The sequence below is a fragment of the Opisthorchis viverrini genome (genome assembly GCF_000715545.1).
Source record: "Opisthorchis viverrini unplaced genomic scaffold opera_v5_42, whole genome shotgun sequence".
Taxonomy (NCBI): Eukaryota; Metazoa; Platyhelminthes; class Trematoda; order Opisthorchiida; family Opisthorchiidae; genus Opisthorchis; species Opisthorchis viverrini.
In genome coordinates, this window is record NW_008751698.1 from 1,447,603 (window position 1) to 1,467,589 (window position 19,987).

Here is a 19,987-nt window from a genome sequence, read left to right on the forward strand (position 1 = left end):
TATGCACGTTGTTCAAGGTGACCCAGCCTTTTCTAGTGTACCTCAACGATGTACGGTGGGCGCCTATCCTCCAACACCACCACTATTCCACCTACATAGCGTTCCCCTGGAAGTGAGTATAGGGGACATAAAAGGGCTTCTTAGAGGTGGACATAACCTCTTTGAACTTGCGACTGAGGCGATTGCCCTCGAGGTCTACCAGAATTGAATAACTATGCGTATTCTCCAGATTTATTTGTACTGTTGTGAAGCCATAACAGAAATTAGCTTGTAACCTATCCAACTGCACAGTGATGGGGCCCCTTAGATTGGTGACGAAACGTTTGCAACCCGATTAAAATGCTTACCGAAAAAATCAACAGCCACCTGATTATCAAACAGCAAACTTACCCAACTTCCCAATACTTCGACAATACTTTGACCTGGATATTTAGTAATATCCGAGAAGTTCAAAATTATATAACAAGACGTCGTTCAATATCTCCATACAGCATTTTGACTCTTGGTGTGCAATTTTACGGAAGGATTAGGAATCTAAGTGAAGATTCACGAGAATGCCAACTTTGCTCAACAGCAGTCAAAATCTCCCGTTCTTAAAGTTTATAACGCAGACATACGGTTAACTGCTCCCAGTAAGCTGTACACCTTTGCCCACAATAACCCATTCCCTGAAGCCAAAATACCACATCATCCGGACTTCGTATGTCAGTGAAGGTGTGTCCTGATCTCGCCTGCTGACGTTGAACCCGCTAAGACATTCGCGACAGCCAAGACAACCGAAATGGACTACCGGATTAGAGAGGAAATTTCGCCCACTCAAACCTGGTTGGCTGACACCATGAACACGCACCAGGTGAAGCAGGGGTGCTATAACGCACACCGAGGGGAGTGTGATGTCAACCCAACCCACACGACGGTGCGAAGCAGAGTGGAGTGCGACGCACGTCGTGGCAATTGGCTGATTGGAAAAGTGGGCCAGTTGCTCGGGTTTTCCGGGGCTGCATGAAATGCGTCGTTAGAGATGCGGATCTGCAACCACTCGACGCTCAGTCCAGTCACGTCAAACTCCGCTTAAGATAGAGTAGCCGCAAAAATTAGCTGTGTGAAATACCTTATATACTGCTCCAGATCGAAGAACGTGCTGAGAGTTTACAGCAAAGGGTCAGCCGTATCATTCTGAGCCTTTGTCTATGGCAGAATTAAGGAAGTTATTTTACCTTAGAGTTTCCTACAGGTTTTCATTTATTCAACGTTGTTGTTAGTGATCAGGACTGAAAAAGTTCTTTGCCAGCGTTTCATTTGATTGGCTCACAATCAGGTCGCCTGATGCCATTGACATTTCAACCGTTCTAAAAGCTGCATGTAGAACTGGAATAAACAAATAAACAACGCTCTGTGGCTTTCTGGTTTCGATATTTCGGTAAGTGCCATTTCTCGTCACTCTTATTTGAACAATACTCACGTATACAGAGGACTATCCTCTCACTCTTCCCAACTTTTTGAAATCCCATTCTCCTCTAGGATATGAGGATTCTTCAGACAATGGTGGCATGAAATAAATTCGCATATTTTGCCAAGTTTCGTCTGATATCCTGGAAAGTTGGCAAACAGTAATTTCGTGAGCACATCATAAGAGGAATATGTTTTGCTTGATACCGAATGTAGCACAATGAGGCGACAAGCACAGGTTATTCTGTTGTGTAGTGCGGTTGAGAGAAGTGCACACTTAGATTTCAAAGACAACTAACGACCATCGGACTCACTTTTCATATCCACTCGTGCCTCACTACTTATTTTGTCCGCTTTTATTGTGTAGACACCCAAATCTTCTTCGGTTAATGGGTGGAATACTAGTCGGTGCACAGTACCATTTGAGTCTTCCTCAATTCGGACGCGGTCTGGAAGACGGCTCAGTGGCTTTCCGTCCTTCAGCCATTGAACTTTCCCTTGTGGAGTACGTGACAGCTCGCATTCAACTACAACTGGTTGTTCTGTTGCTTCAGTCAGAGCGACATCAGTTAGTGGGCGAATGAACTCTAGCGGGATACCTAGAAAAGGGAAAGGTGAGAGGGAAGGTTGGGCATATAATTGTCAGTTGAATCGTGGCCGTGGAGACTATTGATACCGAGTGAATACCGAGTGAAATCTTAAGAGTATTAGAAAGCAAGTCACCCTCTAGCGCAAGGGCCAAGAAAGCCACAGAAGATGAGGATTGCCGGCTTACCCAATTCCACTGGATTAGACGGTCCCGATGGTTTGCTCTTGCCAGCCTTATTCTCAGCTGTCACGCGAAACTCATAGCTCGTGAATTCTTTCAGACCCTTTGACGGTAACGTACAATGCGTCTCGGTGATGGTGAAATCAGCGGACACATCTTGCCATCGTGTTGCATCCGTCGGCTTCATTTCGAGGTAGTAGTTGGGTCACAGGTCCGCACTGGTCGCTTGGTCAGTCGGCTGTTCCCACGTGAGCTCAATAGTTTGCTGATCGGCGGGAGCTTTTTCTGGGTTGACTGTAGCCTTTACGTTAACCGGACTTGGTGGTGGTCCTGTGTGTGGTACATAAACGAAAGAGATTCTAGTTAGTGTTTGGGGGTACCTCGGCAGGCTGCACCATCTTTTCAAGACATAGCAAAGGTACCTTATTCTAGCAAAACTTAAGGCTGCAAAACCTGTGATTACTGTTGTTTCTCATGTTGCTGAGTAACGCTCAAATAGATACAGATGGGAGTGGTACGTTGCTATATGATGCGAGATTTTTCTGGGTTAGCTGTAGCTTTGACCTATAGGGTTGGGTGTCATAATCTACTCCTTGTAGCATAGGATTCTTCATCCACCAAAGAAATAAAGTGATTCACGCATGTTTAGACTTTTCTTTAGTCTCAAGGGTAACTAGGTTATCACACTAATCAAGCATCATGAGTAATACCAAGCGATCGGAATCAAACCCGAGCCGGGAGAGAAGCGGCTTTGTTCGCACTGCTTAAGGACCCACTTCTCGATTACTCTGCAGGCTAAACCAATTGAGTCCTTTGACAATTCGTTAATAGACGGGGACAGAGCGACCACCCATACATTGTGAGCTTTTTCCAGTATTCTGACTTCGCTGTATTATGCTACGAGCATGTAGGGACCAACACACATGCATTCCATGCGCATCAGCTGGTTTCGCTCCACCCTCACAAATCACTCTGTTACTCGGGTTTAAAGACTATCTCTGGTAATGTCCTGTCTAAAATGTGAATCTCATAACGACTGATATGGGCATAATTTGTAACGGACCATCTAGTCTGAGACAAAAGCGAGGATGGCCGAAGAGTTTAACCATACTATATTATAGACCATTACCAAGCTTGCAACACTGTCCACGCTCGCAAAATATGGACGGAAATACACCACCCGCCGGACGGGAAATGAATCCACTAAATAGTGTTTAACAGGTTCGTCTGTCTGGGTACCTTCGAGTGATTGACGTTTACAGAGTTAAACTGCGTTACGGGATTCGAAGTAACTAGTTGTTTAATGGCGGCAAATTTACACTACCGAATAGGCGAAACATACAACACCAACATAACCATCATGTCTGAACTTACCATATTGCAGTTTTGTGGTAATTGGTTGTGTGTGCACGAAATCTGACTGTCCCATTTCGTTTCGAGCAGCTACGGAAAATACATAACTCTTATCCGTCAACAAATTATCAATCGGCGTTTGTAGCTCGGTCGTGTTGAGGACAGGAGTTTGGGACTGCTTCGGGAGCTCACGCATTTCGACTACATATTCGATCGGCTTTTCTCCGTGACCGGGGTACTGTGGCTCTTCCCAGCTGAATAGCACACTTTCACCGGTGTTGTCACTGATTTTTGGATTCCTGGGCACAGACGGCTTGTCCAGAACGATCAGTTCCACAGTGCAAGTGGTTTCTCCCAGTTCATTTGTTATCGTCACCTGATAGAGACCTTCATCTTCCGGTTTGACTTTGGCCAAGGCTATCGAGGTTAGGCCGGACACAGTGTCGGTTTTGAATCTTGGTCTTTCCGACGGAACTAGGTCTCCGACAGCACCGTATGTCCATGTAACTTTAGGTTTTGGACTGGCTGCGAACGGTACTTCAATAATGTTGGATGTTCCGGCCTTCATGAGCAGTTTGGAACTAAAGTCTTGGCTGAGGCGTAGTGTCGGCTGCACTGTAATAGGAGAAGAATTAGGACAAAACCGAGGTAGTTTGTTGACATAGACTTGGTAAAAACGTCTGTTCACTACAATGATTCATATCAATGCAGCGTCCATGGAATAGAAATTCCATTTGGCTCGGCCAGCACTGTAGTGAACTACTGAGACACTGTTGCTCGGTCCTACATGGTAAAATCCATCTGCCGTTATTTATGCTTTCGCTGTTGGTGGGATACAGAAAGATTTCGATGTGGTCACATATTGCTTTATTCTGTGTCGGCCATCTTCTGCATCATACCTTTTTCACAACCTCACTCGCATAGACACACCAATCAGATGTCACTGCATTTCAAAAGGTTGATTCATGCGATAAGTGCTCATGCAAATATCGGACATGTACTTTGAAAGTCAGTGATACAGAAATATCAAGAACACCGTATTCATCGTGACTTTCTTGTTGGTGGGTACAGACTTCCCTACGCAATTATTTAGACCATAGACAGTATCACCGACTTGGTCAAACAAATAGTCTTACGTTTATGATATCCACCAGATGACGAAAGCTTCAGAGTCAACAACAACAATAACAACTGTTTAGCTGTAACACCCTTCCGGTGCCTATTTGCCATGCCACCCGAAGGAAGCACGAGGGCTGGGATACTGCCAGGTTGCCCAAGCCTAGACAGGGAAAGTCGAGAGGCAGAGGTCGGGTTCGAACCACGGACCTTACGGTCGGTAAATTCGCGCTCTAACCACTTGAGCCATCTCGTCCCAACTTCAGAGTCACATCAAAGCAACTTTAACAAGACCGCAGACTATGTGAGGACTTGGTAGATTTTTTGAAGCTGAGTGGATCGAAAAGGGGCTCATACCTTTCATTTCAAGGCTGGCACTACAAGAGATGGACTCGGCCTGGATGGCGTATCGTCCTAGATCACTTTCAATCACATCTTTGAAGACTAGCCGTTGTGTTCGTCCATCGTCCAGTTCCTCCATCAGTACACGCTCCGTATCCGGACCTCGCAACACCAGTGGTTTCGTATCCTTTGTCCAAGCCACTGGAGTTCTCGGGGCTCTGGTCAACTCGCATTCCAGTACGGCTAACGGTGTCTGATTGACATCAGTCACGACCACGTCTTGTAAAGGTTTGATGAAGTCGATGGGATTTGCTGGAAGTAACCAGTAGAAATAATGGACTCATTAAAACCAAAATTATACTGAAAAGAGATCTTTCAGGTAACCGAAGTCTACTTTGCCTTGTTATGCATGAAGTTTATTGCTTTCAAATACATAAATTGCCGTTCGAGCGAACCCTATCTAATAGACCAGATATGATTAACAAAATAACACTACAGTCTTATTTTTGCGTTTAAAAAACAGTAACTTCGCGTCCTCGGAGAGGATAAGTAAACCAATGACCGATATTCATTAAGAAAACCAGTTTCCACAAAGTAACTAGTGTGCACCTGGTGACAGTGCTTGTTTGATGTGTGTGTAATCACGCTGCACCTGCCTGTCGTAGCAGTTGAGCTATATTTTCTGCACTTACAACAGGTATGGAACAAGCGGACGATACGGGAATTTCCTCGGTATGTCGTGTGACGAATGTGAACTGATACACTTGACACAACCATGGAGGATGGGCCTCATGAACTCCGAGGTAAGATATAACCATGAAACGAACTCACCAATCGTAACAGGCACAGATGCTTTGGACGGTTGGCTCTTGCCATGTTTATTCTCTGCGGTTACTCTAAATTCATATGGTACATCATCCTTCATATCCTTGGTAGGCACGATAACTTTGAGGTCGTGAATCGGACCCTCCACAGGAATTGGGTACCAGGATCGCCCTTCCTGGGGCTTCATTTCGACAATATAATTGTCCACAACCTGTTCTGCCGGTGGCTTCCACGTGATGCAAACATCTTGTGGTCGGCCGGCGGTTGGGCTAGTTGGAATTGTGAAAGAAGCTTCCACGTCTTCTGGACTCCCAGGGGGACCTGAACAACAGAGGCGTATGACAGAACCTCAGATGCTTCAGTGCTACTTCATCGCCACACACCTTATGCACTGATAATAATATGCGTCATTCTCCTCTACCATGAAAGGCACGAAATATGAAAGCTTTTTTGTCAAATCAGGGTTAGGGTCGTCTATGCCAACAGAAAATGTGCGCATGCATCAAACACAACTAACTCGGACTTGACACTACCTGCCAATCGCACAACGTCGAGTTCGATCACATATAGTGACCATAATGTACCGCACATACAAGACCCATCCGAGTAACTTATGTGAAAACATGTGAGAGCAAATTTCTCCGAATCATTCAAGAACAGTGTCATTCCAAATCAACAAGGAAACTAAACAGAGGACCATTCGACATGAATTGCACGCCAACAGAACAAGTCAAGCTAACAGGCACATCGTGCGATATGAGAAGGAATATTGGAGTTACTGAGCACCGCTGGTCTTTTTGCATCAGTAGACAGATGAAAATGAGTTTTAATAAACCATACAAAAGAGACCTCCTAAAGTGAAACCACTTTCCAGGATAGTCCAAAGCAAGCATTTCTCCATCCGATCACTAATCACAAGTAGTCACTGCACCTTCATCACAAGTCACATTCAGCTTTATGGAGAAGCGATTCACATTCGCTATAACGTTGCTTTATGTTTTCGTCTCGAAAGAAAACCAGTGAGTAGTACATAACTAGTTCGTGATAAGCAACCGTAGCGTGATTAGCGTTACCTGAATCAAGGAGGCAAAGGGTTCGCAACAGGACGCGGGAACTGCAAAACATTTCGGTCAGTGACGACTTTATTCTTGATCAAGTTGTTCCAGCTAGTTAGGTCAAAATTTAGGCAGTTTAGAAGCCATCGGCTCGTCAGCTTGCTTCCAAAACTCATGTCATTCGAGTCCGTCATATGGTTAACCAAAGACGCTTCTTGGAGTTATCCTTCCTCTAAAGGATGTATTCCTTCGTTGAAAAATAAAAGTGTGGATTCCAAAGGGGGATGAGCCCCTGGGAGAAGAGAAATCCTGTGAAAATCGGGCGAGGAATGCTTGTTGTGGACTTTCCTGGTGAACGGCCTGTTCTCTAAAACAGTATTGTGATACAAAGCTTCACATATGTTAACAATGTGTGAAAGTCAAAGGCGCACTGTGGGTTGAGTAGTCATCACAAGTGTCCGTACACACCTTCCATCATTCCAAAATACGTGTTGTTTCAAGCGAAATACGGATCAACACCCGTGGACTAGATCTACGATCATTAAATGGTACAAAACTAACCAGCTGGTTGAATTTTACGGAATCATTTGACGCAAACATTCTAATGTTGATGAACACAAAGCAGCACTTATATCAAAACCCAAATGCAAGTATCCTATCCCCTTAACCGGTCACCGAAAGCTAAACAAGCAAATTCTCCTTATCCCAGGTATGCCTGATATCCTGCAGAAGCCAGCTGATAATTCGTCAGTGAGTTCCCCTCATACTACCTCAGTTCGATGGTTGTGAAAAACTCACGTTCAAGTGTCAGGGAAGCAGAGGTTCTCCGGTCGCGAGGGACGTCGTAGATCACCTCGTAGCGCCCCATGTCATCTTCAGTGGGACGTTCAATAATCAGTTGATAGGTTGGGCCGACGTGCGTCAGTCTGAAGCGTTTGTCGGCCACTGGAACTTCACATCCGTCTTTCAACCAAACCAGAGCCTCTACTTCGACTGACAAAGTTAGCTCAAACCGAATCGCTTGGGGCAAACCAGAAAACTGCTGATCTACCAAATTTTTGACGATTTCCACCGGGAGTGCAACTACACGAGGGGATAAATAGTGCGAGGAATGTTGTGAATTTTCAAAGTAGTGATTTCATTTCAGGAAATGAATTTTCCGATACCCAAACTTTGTAACAAAGGGATACGAGGAAAAAGCCACAGAAGAACCGAAAATAGATCGGAAACACGAAATCTATTGCATGCTAGTAGTTCGGAAATCAAAGGCCCAAACCGTGCCACCAGGAAGTCGTTGGCAGTAAATGCGACCATCACAGAAAATGTTTTTTTTCAAATAAAATAATTTAGCTGAGATTATTTCCCGTACATTAACCGAGATTCAATTGAAGACAACACAAGTTTACATCAATCACGTCCTAGGTTGAAAGTTGAGGTCATTGGAAGAGGCTTGTGTGCATCGAGTGTTTACGAAAAACCATGAGGCTTTTTCACCATTCCTAGCTAGTGCAATCAACGTGACTGGTGGAGTGTACCAGGTGAGCTGTTTCTGCTGCGTTCAGATTCGTAAGCGGCAAGCGTAGCATAAAACATATGGAAGGTAACCGATTGAGATGTATGGTGAAAGTCAACAGAAAAGGGTTTGTAGAGTTAAACACGTATCAAGAAAGAGAAACACGCGATGGGAAATCAAATGTTTCCAACTCCAGCACATTTTTACGGTCATTCTGATTTGAACCGGTCCATCACGCATGTGAATCATCTAGATTCGAAAGTCCTTATCATCAGCCCAGATTTAAAAAAAATTCTAAAATCACCTTCAGGGACTGAACGCAGGCCTAGTGAAGTCGGCAAAAATGAGGCACCGGATTATACTCTGGTTCAAGGAAGATTTACAGTAGTCTAGTTTGATAAATTTAGTCCATCAGTGGTTGAACGTTACATCAGCACATGTAACTGTTGATCAATATATTGAATATAACGGGTAAATCACAAAGTGGGAAGAAGGTTCGTCTGGTGTCGAAATGCGTTTTGAGGTGGACCAGTTTGTGGTATATTTGTTTGTCACTTCACAAGAGTAACAGCAATCGGTGGTGTGGTCTGTCACTTGGCCGCAGCATCCGAGCTTCGGTCAACATATCGACCAATCAAATTCAAGCATCACCTGGAGGTGTGTTCGCACGACAATTTGTGCTCCAAAGTACCTACTTATACTTTGTAGACCTTTCAGAAGAATATTTGATGCTGAAAAATTCGTGAAACCATTTGGTTTCCGATTATGATTCTGCCAACTGGGACCGGTTAAGCGCATTCGAAATAATTATCAAACCAGGTCTGTCACAGTGGCGCTGTATATGTGGTCTGAAGTTCAATGCCAAACGAACAGATGTTTCCACGTATGGTGAATAGGATCTCATGTACTGACTCACCTTGCTCCGGTTTCTGAAAAGCAAGAGAAGAATATGGGAAATTAAGTGAGCGTACCTCGCAAGCAGATGACAACTTTGCGCACTCATGCTTCATAAGGCCTTGACTACAAAAACAATGCACATTTCAGCTGGTGATAGACACTTAGAAACAAGTTGCATGACCCGCGAACCAGTTCAGATAAACGCATGTCATTTTCGTGTTTGATCGGTACGAACGCAATTTTACTTTATACTGGTACTATCGATTTTTGCAAGTGAGTGGAGACACATGGAGGTAACGGTGTGACGTGACTGACTTATTAGCAGTTTCTTCAAGAGGCTGATATCTTGCAATCAAATGAACAGGCTGGGGATACCCTGTGTGTGACGTTAGCTAAAGGCAACTCATTTCACAGCGTTCATGACACACTTCATTGACCATACACAAGTTATGTCCGGCTCACGCCAATTTGTTCGGTGCTCATCTCTGGTCCTGCACAGATCCAAGCCTACAGGGCAACCTGTCAGCAATTCTCATTTGCTTTTCATGCGTAGATACACAAGAATGTCCAAAATAAGGCTAAGGGAGGGCTACACAACTTTTCACTTCGTCCTTCACGCACTGTCTTTCACTGCTTAAGTTGTTTGAGTTGGTAGATCTATACAACTGGCCAGTTTGGCTGTTGACTAGGCCCGGACATTTAAATGATTGTTTCTATCCTATCACACAGTCATAACAAAAGGCAGACGTGCGCAGTCCATAGCGCCTAGAAATAGTGGTTCATGTGACGAAGCTGGAAATCAAGGTAAATGACAGAGCTGAAGTGAAGGCTATTTTTAACTGACGCTAGAAGAAGATAGAGCATATCGATGGGGTTGATATCTTTTGAGTTCACTGTTTCAAACTATGATATGCCTGGTTGTGGACACTACAAGATATGGCTGCCAACCGATGTCAGTGGCGTTCTTGTTGTCAGTTTCTATCCAGATCGCCTGAGTGAATTTCTGGAGGTGTAGGCACCTGGGAATGATTGTGGTAAGCTAGCACTAAGTCCCTTCCCCGTCCACCTTTACTCTTTTCTCTACAATAAGGCTCTCAAATAAAACATGGTTGTACGGCAGCGAAGCATCGATGTTGAACACTGATGTCATTCTGTCGATGATGATGATGATGATGATGATGATGATGATGATGATGATGAGAGGAAAATCGCACCCACATGTGGAAAAAAATGAATCATCTCTAACCCAACTGGTTGCAGCTACGCGAGGTATCTACAGAGGGAAATGCGTTGAGCAAAATAACTCAATTACTATTACGAAGTTTGTCGCTTACTTCTTCCTGCACACTGAAAAGGTAGGAAAAACAGTGCGTTAGGGATGGGAAGAACAGGATAATGATGACAAAAGCTTATCGGCTCTGGTATGACACGAGACAGAATAGTGGGAAACCTTGACCTTTGTGGGGTCCAAGTTTAGGAGACTGGGGTTTGTAGCACAGACGACGTGGCCTCTGGTTTGCGGGAAGAGGTGAACCAACTGATCTTGTTTGACAATTCCTCCGCAGTAACAAAGGCGAGATTACTTAAGAACAATCCCGTTTCGTGAGCTATAAAACCGCTGCGTTGTTAGACGTTATCATTACTTATTGAAACTTGAGTTGTCACCTACACATGCTCGAATAAGTTGATGGATTTACGGGAGTAGGTCCATGGAAACGCGGTGCAAATCCGTTTACAGATATGCTTGTGAGGAAACAAAAGGCTTAGTAGTGCTGATATTGAAATGGTAAACAATTTGAATCAGAAACAGAGCTCTTTACGTGTGGTAGACCTCGAAAGGCAGACATTATTCCAGAAAAACGGATACCCACGGAATTGCATCTACAGACCACCCAAGAAGCTAAATATGACCAAGGCAACAGCACAAAATGGAAGAAAATGGGTCACACCCCCATACCTCAAGAATATTGCTGAAAAATGACGGCAAGGCTACTACGACAGCACAAGATGACGGTCGCCTACAAGGCTACGCACACTTTACGGAAGACACTAGCGAAAGCAAGAGGAAATTTAGATCTAACGATGAAGAACAATTTCATACACAAGATCCAAATGCACGGACTGCGATAAACGATATACAGGACTAACGGAAAGAAAGATCTCCACCAGAATACATGAACACAAACTCGCTGCCAAAAGTTGCGATCGATTTTCCATCATCTACGTGTATAAAGATCAGAAAAGACGCAAGTTCGACCAGAGCGGCGTTCGCATAGTGGCTCAAGCAAGTACGAAGAAAGAACGTGATTTTATGGGGGTGTGGTACTCCACTGAAGAAACTATCAACAAGCATATCAAAATTGACCCCACTTATCAGCCACTAAGATCAAGAGGACGCCAGAACCCCAGAGCTCTGAGCTTCAAAAGCAACCAGAGAGGAACTCATGAGCGAAACAGGAAAGCTCGATTCAGATGGATACATCAGTTTGATTAGAGGAGGCATCTAGTCAATAAACCAAAATGTCTAATTAACCGGCGGACACAGGGACCTTAGCCGTCACAATGGAGAAAATGGAGCAGTGCAGCCAACCAATCAATCTCCAGATGATCAGACCACACGGCAATGAAAATCGAGTAGAGTGCCAGTCAAAATCAGGGAAGAAACTACTGAAAGTAGAAGACAATGAGATGTTCAATCAACCCAAAGTAACTCAGACCACACCGCATTACATATCACAAACGGACCAAAATTTCACGAAGAACGCTGTCTCCCAACTAACCAGTTACGTCAGAAGATAACAGAGAGTCTTCAGATGCTATGTGAACACACTCAAGCAAAGAGGAAGTATCCGCCCCACTACGCCCTGATGATGTTGCCTCGTATGGTGAAGAAATGTTAGTAAGTCGATTGCTAAGCCCGGCGAACAAAGTAACAGCCGTCTGGTCAACGAACAAAAAACATTATCTTTAGTTGTTGTGCGTAGTAGACACGAGGATTAACTGTTTGACGGAGCCACTCTCAAGGCATTTGCTCTAACCGATTTAAATCCTGACACTTGGTTTTGCAAACGCTTTAAATGACAGGTTTCAATGCGGCACTTTACGTGTGTTCGACTACCGGTTGACTGCAGGTCACACCAGTCTCTGGTCAACAATGGCTGTGTTGTTTACTAAGTCGAGGGCATATGCGGCCTTGCACACTAGCAATTTATTCAGGACTTTGTGTATCATATGCGCTGCTCTGCAGACAATGCACGACGTGGTATGGAATCATAAGTGCCCAGTAGCTACCTGTAAAAGGCTTACTGCATCCAGAAACTCCCCCGGGACATGTGCACCTGGTACTGGTTTTTGGTTTGGTATGCAGTAATGGAGACCCACTCTGTTCATCAAATCGGCCTCAGTTTTTTATAGGTAGCACCTTCTTTGTCTAATGTGATGACCTTTCAGATGTGCTTTGTATATTGTGCATTACCATAGTAAGATAAACTGTCAATACTATATTTGCAACGTACACCGAAAACTAACGAGGGCTCATCGGGTCTGTTATTATGACACAGGTCTGAGGTGGGTGAAACGCTTGGTACAACTAGGCTTAGTCGTTACAACTATGGGTCAAAAGCCATGTCGAGTGACAAAGGACCCACAAGCCATTCATTCATAAAAAACTCAGAGATTAAACTCACACTTCAACTGGGGCTTCTTGAACACGATCCTCTGGTAACAGAAATAAAAACGAAAATAAGGTTTACTAAAAGGAACGAAGATGACGAAACAAACGAGGAACAGGTTAAGGGTGAAGGACATCGCTTGCTTTAAGTTTTTCAGCAGTACGTTTCGAAATGAGAGAAGCCACAGTTCACCTGAAATCGTTTTGATTCTGACTGCTGAAGGGGTTCGTTCTGTAATTGCGCAAGTGTAGTAAGTCCGAATCCTCTACCGCTCATTCAGTTTATCAATGCTCTTACGAACACCTACCTAGGCAGAACGTGTCGACGTCCATCAAAACGTATGGCTGAATATGATATGTCATGAAAGCAGTAACACAGTCACACAAAGTCGAGATCTCCTGGTACTACACGAGAACCAGTTGCTATAGTCAGGCATTTCCTACGAGCAAAAAATACGGTCTGTTAATGAAGCCGTGTTAATAAGGAGCATCAGCCACTACTATGTGCCCCAAAAGGGCATGAAAGCAACCACTCTGCTTTCTGTAATTCTAATAGAACAAGACTGTTGTTTTAGGTAACTGAGCTATGATGTGTTCTAGTGTTTTCATGCCTAGAATGGTAGACTAGAAACTGAGCAATGCCGCTTCATGTTTGAGACACTTCCGTTTTTTCCAACTATCAGGGCGTTGAAACGACGTCAGGTTGTCAATCAAAGAAGAAAGTGCGGCGCTTGTGTGCAATCTGGCCTCATCTACGGTTCGGTACCATAGCAGCTATGCGGAAAAGATGTATGAACAAACTAACAGACTAGAAGAACACTGAGGTGGTGCGTAGGCATGCACCAAGGTGATAGACCTGGGGCACGACGGAGGTTTACTGAACTTTACGAATTTCTCTAGCTGGATTCCATTCTCTCAAAGTTAGCTGAGCTGATACTGCACCGAGTAAAGTTTGAGAACTCCCTAGCCGATAGAAAATGAAAGAGCGGTGTTCAGCTGGTACCAGTCCTCGCTGTGAAATCCTTGGTGGCACAGTGTGTTAGAGGGTCAGGGAGCAGTGTACATCGACCAGAAATGCGAAAGAGACTCAGTAAAGAAGTGAACTTCATGAGATTCGAATGTATTCGCTTTAGGAATCGTTCCCATTGGGCATATTATTTTAAGATGACAATTCGGATAGCAGACTCTATTTGAACCCATACACTTATGACAGAAAATACTGTACGGCTATTCATTCCGACCCGACAAAGGTTGCAGGAAAACTGTAGTCAGCGCGACTATCAGCGGTCAATTCTGGCCGCAAAACACTCCAACACCTAACTTGATGACGTCCATTTAGTGAATCGTTGAACACTACTTCAAGTTATATTATTACGTTATGTAGTTATATTACTACCGCAGTTGCCTAATTTTGAAAACTAATTGGCATTCTTGGTTGGGCGCATACAAGATTCGAGTGCGGAAAAAAGCTTGCTGAGTTGTTGATTTGTATCCATCGGCTGACAAGCGGTGAATAGGAGGAACACAGACGTGTACTTCTGTCTGCAACCAGCGAATAGCTGAATTTTCGTACTACCAGTTGGCCAAGACCATGGGTCAAAGTTTAATTGATGAAACAGCGATAAATCTGTTACAGTTATTCTCATCTGACCCAGTGGCGTGGGCTTACAAGTTTAAAGAGCCGATGATCTAGGGCATTCCTCTAACTCAAATAGGCAAAAACAGCTACACCTTACTCTCAAACAACATACATATGAGGAGTAACTATGGCAAAGGTTGCGTTACATAGAAGCAGGTGTTGTTTATGTCCGTCGTCGTAGTCGAACCCAACGAAAAATATGATCTGTTGAGTACGGTCTGTGGCGTGAGATTGTTGTTGGGTAGAGTCCCTCAAAGCAGCACTGGTGGTCACCACATCGCAGTTCCCGCTTCAAGAGTACAGTTCACAGGTCGTAATGAAGAAAGCGTATCGTAAAACCTGCGAATGCCATATGTTCGTGGCATAAACGAAGAGAATTGTCCCCAGATATGCAAGTGGATGTTTGTTTTTGGCACGCCCGAGTGCATCATTTTAGTTGTACAGTTACGGTGTTCCTGTCCATAATGTGTGGATCACACAGTAGTTTCGTCACACAATAGTTGTAGAGAATGTCATTAATCCGTACAGAATGGCCTAAAAGGGGTACGGGTTAACGTTACCTAAATCATCCACCGTACGTTGTCCATTTCATGATCAAGCTCGAGGATTCGCCCATATTCGGTACCCATTAGTCCAATAGAAACTTAGCTACCGACAGGATCCACCAGATCCTGCATAAAAGCTTAGTGCTGTTGGGTTATTCACTTGTTCTCTCACTGAGTACACGGAGATTCGACGTCCTTCCGACAACTCCGTGAATTAGAAACTAGTGGCACAATATTTTGGGTAAATACTAGTTACAACGGTCACTGCTACGTATAGCTATTGATACTTTGGTATTTGTCAACTTATTCTCAAATGGCTTTATAATTCTCCGTTAAACGACAAAAGGTGTTGCGGCCAGAATCGGTCACGCTCAGCTGTAGTAAGGTGGTAAAGATGGGTACTAAGGATGTGTTTGATGTGTTTGTGTAAATTGGGGGTAATAAAACTGTAAAACAGATCCAGTAACAATGACCTGGACAGCATCAAGTATGGATAACTAAGCCTACTTTGATCAGCAAACTAAACAGGCTAGACGGGTCCTGATTGCGTGGATCAACAAAGAACTGACCATCAGTGACTACCAGTTGGGTTTGCGTATAGGCTGTGCCCAATTCGTTGACCGCTTCGCATCGGTATAACCCTTGATCCTCATGTAATGACTCCAAAATGACCAGACTGATATCTCCATCGTCCGTGATCGTACTCTCATAGACAGTAGAAGCAACTGTTGACGTGACATCAAGAGGTCTGTCCTCATAGAGCCACTGCACATCGGCCTTCGGTTTCGCCTCAACACGACAAATCAAATGTGCTGCATCACCCTCTTTGACTTCAATACGTTCTTCCAATGGTTGGACAAACTTCGGGGCAAATGATTCTGTTTCTTCAAATTCAACAACTTCCTCTCGTTCTTTGACGGGCTGAACTTTCGTAGGCACTAGAGGCACAATGTATATTGAACGACAGATAGTACACAACTTTATTCAGGCATCTAGCACAGCTTGTGCTTGTTACATGCATTCACCTTTGATGGAAGATGAAGCGGAATGGCGAGCCGGGTGTATATGAGACGAATGAAGAAATTGTCGAGGTTTTGTCTCGAAGCAGGATGAAAACTGTGCAGCTTCTGTTAGGTAGACGCTTCCAGGCTTAGCGCTGGGAATGAGGTATACTGCAACAATCGCGGAGAATGACATGCTAGTTCGCCCCACGTGCAAGGAAGCGCAAGGATACGAGGAAAAAACAATGTCACTCTACATTTTCGGTCAACAAACGTCGTGCAGTTTAGATGTTGAAAGTTTCTACTGAATTGGATAACCGATATCCAAGGCAAAATATTATCGGTCGATATTAACCTAAGGACCGATGCATAGTTGAAATATCACAAATGGTCTGTACGTAGTCGGAAGTACCAGTTCCTGTCAAGGGGACTGGGGTAGATTTGAGGGGACAGCATCGGTGGACAAACATGAAAATGTCTCCTGTTAACCATAAACTAACCCGAAACGACCCGTCCTGTAGGAAAAGCAGAATCTTGTCTCCCAATCCGGCGATTTCGAAGACAAGTATAGGGTTCGAAAGATCTAATGTTTTCAGACGAACACAACTAAGGCGGTCAGTCACGGTTCAACGATTTACGTTAACTTTACAAAACATCTGATTTGGTAAACCTCATGGCATAGTGAGTCAAACTTAAGAAGCCAAACCGATCAAACAGAGTTTTTAATATTGTCGAACCTTTTTACTATAGAATAAAGACCACCTCGTGCACTGGCGTAAGTAACTCTATCAAATTTGATTTAGGCATGACTCTAAAACAGTATTGTTTTCTGGCCCTCACCATAATTAGAACAGTGTTATTTCTAAACCGCGCCAAGACTGGTGTCGTTTTTAAGGGAATCAGCTGCATCAACCATTGTGGCTACGCAGTTGAGAGTGGGGACGTCGAGAAACCGGCTTATACTCTACTAGGAACTAGAGTAAGCGTGGAACCTCGTTGTACCTTATCACATTCCATAATCCAAAATATGACGCACTCGAGAATAAGTACTTCGAAGTCAGAAGGTTGCAGAATTACTTGGGAGCCCACTTTCATTCATGAGGTGGCTTTAAAGTAATATTATGATATCTTCAAAACAGCGAAGTGAAGACTGGTGAATAGCGTGTTGTTCCTATTTCCAATGACATGGTACACCTTGACTATTCGAGCGATCAATGAAGGTTTTTAAGTGGGGCACTAGAAGACGTCAAAAAGCGCCATTTGCCACTAGATATAAACCGTTCTCATCCATCGTGTTAGCGTTTCGACTACGCCGTTTTAACTGATTACTTGACTGGTTGCTTGTGCAATACGTTCTAAGTTATCGCGTGTCCTGGTGGACTCTTGGTCACTGAAGACTCCAATAGAGTGAGATACCTTTGGCACTGAGGTATCATCGTCTATGGAGGAAGTGGATGGAGTGTTCTTTATGGATGTAACATGTTCGCTGAATTTCTCGTCTGACTGGCGGACAGAAGCAACCGCCACTTGACCCGGAATATTTGCTGTATCAATTTTATACTACTAGCTTTTTTTCGGTAGCCAAATAATGTAGCTAATGTTTGAGCCGATCTGAAAGCAGGTCCAGATTTCCAGTACCATCAGTGGTCATCAGGCAGAGCATTGCAAGCGGTGTGATATTATTTATCCATTGCTCTTCGATGACGGACGAGTAAGTGATGCCGGCGCCTACTGTTGCACTATCATGTTTAGGCTGGCTGATGAATTGCAACAGGCCTCTACACCTCTACCTGCAGACAGACCTTGTACCATCGGATCTATATCGGGACTTAATTGCAGCACCATGTCCGGCTTAACTTAAACCCCATGTGGCTCTTCTGTTGCCGAAATTGCTAAATTTAAACCCAATTTAACCACTGGCATCCTGGTTTGGTGAACGCCGTATTGCGCCGAAGTTTTTTAAGTGTCTGTTATATTCCTTTTGTTTCAATCAGTGTTCAGTCCTATCCTCTTCGGTTAAGTGGAGGAAGGAAGATAAACATGACGACAAGGTGCATCCTCGTCACTGACAGCAATAATAACCTTAATTGGGCCTCCTCGCATATTCCTCCTATCAAAGGAAGGCGGTCCAGGTAGTGTTACCTATTTTAATGGGTTTGGTCATGACCCCATTTTCCCAAAGTTGTGGTTCTGATGGGGCTAAAAGGGCTTACTCTGAGAAGAAAGATACATCGTGTGTGAGGGGGATGGAGAAGACCTTACTGTCACCATATTCTTCACAAGAAAAAGCAGTACGGCACTAGAACGGAAATTCAACTCAAGTTATTCAGCCACCAATCCAATGACCTTGACAACACTGAGTAAAATGACGTTGTTGATGACCATTGCTTTAACATTATGCTTGGGCTGGTTGATAAGTCTCAAGTGGAATACAGATGTTTACTGGTACAACTGACTGCGAAAAACCATCTGTGTATTCCAAACTGTACAAAAGCCTCCATCGGTCAAGCATTATTTACAGGCGAACCCGCATTGGTTGCTCAAAAGCAAAGCTGCGAAACCCACCACAGCCACATTGGGGGAAAATGCCATCAGACAAGATACTAGGAGATTTTCCTCTACACGGCATCACTGATGATACCAGGGGATTAGTGCTGCACATACAAGGTGAGGGCGGCAACTTAACTAGGACTACAAAACCCTAACTCTCTTCCACCTGTGAAGTCGAGAAGAAAGACAATCCATTTTTGTGTTATGTAGAAGAATTCAAAGACGGTACTCACAAAAGGGCACCCAGTACAGCGATTCCGTGATAAACAAGTGACATAGCATAGCTCTGGTCACACACAATTCAGGACTTGGGGCGAAACTTTGTGGTAATCAAGCTCCTCCGAAACCATTGAATGAAAAAATCAACCAGTACTGTCCCATCACCAAAGCGCAACCAAATGACCAAGAATCATGCAGGCTATGCATCAGCAGATGGGCGACTTGGGTAAGCTTAATAACCCGTGGACTTTCAAGTAAATGTAAATTCGTTTAACAGCAATAGACAATCTGATGACGGACGCTCTAATCTCATAGTTGGCTTCTCTGAAGCTTCTCTACATACTGTGGACGAGGCCTCTATTAGGGCATCAGAAATACCTAACGTATCAGCATGCAGTCAGTCACCGATAGACCTGGAGTTCAGTTCCACCAAACTTAGAGATGAGCCTGCTGCGGCAGACTGCGACATCGTCCACAAAGATAAGCGATCATAGGACGTAATGATGAGTGCTAGTCAGGGGTGTACTGCTCAATAAATGATTCTGTCTGAACAGCAAACTTCAGCAAACCTCAGTTCCAGCGACTAGCATCCAGTAGCAGGGCGTGGTTGGTGAAGTAAAAAAACTGTAAACAAACAAAGGCACTTCGCAAATATTTAGTGGCGTACTGAAGTTGATAAAATGTCGTTTTCCACATGCATCATATACTGGAGACCTTTATCTCTCGTCGGCGAGCCTTCAGCGAAAGACCTTAACGTAGCAATCGCTTGAATATAACTATCGCAAAAGCATCACGAAAAATATCAGGATTTATGACTAGAACTGTCAAGCACAAGGTCATTAGCTTGTTTGAGTGATCAAGGCAAGCAGAGGGCTAAATTAATAAGTTTTGCTTCACCCGTGATAGTGCAGGATTTCTCCACTCAGTTTCAACCAGATGGACTTAACACAAGAATATACGAAAACAAATTGCAGAAACCGGAAAGACTAGAGATGCGAACTAATTATAAATGTTATGATTTAAGGAAAAACCATGAGTATATCA

At 44.0% G+C, this 19,987-nt stretch overlaps 2 protein-coding genes across 2 annotated transcripts in view; both read right to left on the bottom strand.

Annotated features, from left to right (window-relative positions):
• T265_03095 (hypothetical protein) overlaps positions 1 to 2,405 on the bottom strand; it is a gene marked incomplete at both ends in the record, with an annotated part of 123,412 nt that extends 121,007 nt beyond the window's left edge. Inside the window, 2 exons of the mRNA XM_009167500.1 lie at positions 1,764 to 2,048; positions 2,225 to 2,405. Of these exons, the coding sequence (XP_009165764.1) occupies positions 1,764 to 2,048; positions 2,225 to 2,405 (466 nt within the window). The remainder of the gene's footprint in view (positions 1 to 1,763; positions 2,049 to 2,224) is intronic.
• An 18-nt stretch (positions 2,406 to 2,423) lies between these two features.
• The window catches only part of T265_03097 (hypothetical protein), a gene marked incomplete at both ends in the record, with an annotated part of 49,808 nt that continues 32,244 nt past the window's right edge, over positions 2,424 to 19,987 (bottom strand). Inside the window, 7 exons of the mRNA XM_009167502.1 lie at positions 2,424 to 2,548; positions 3,593 to 4,186; positions 5,045 to 5,341; positions 5,861 to 6,175; positions 7,708 to 7,992; positions 9,339 to 9,351; positions 15,681 to 16,094. Coding sequence (XP_009165766.1) covers positions 2,424 to 2,548; positions 3,593 to 4,186; positions 5,045 to 5,341; positions 5,861 to 6,175; positions 7,708 to 7,992; positions 9,339 to 9,351; positions 15,681 to 16,094 — 2,043 coding nt within the window. The remainder of the gene's footprint in view (positions 2,549 to 3,592; positions 4,187 to 5,044; positions 5,342 to 5,860; positions 6,176 to 7,707; positions 7,993 to 9,338; positions 9,352 to 15,680; positions 16,095 to 19,987) is intronic.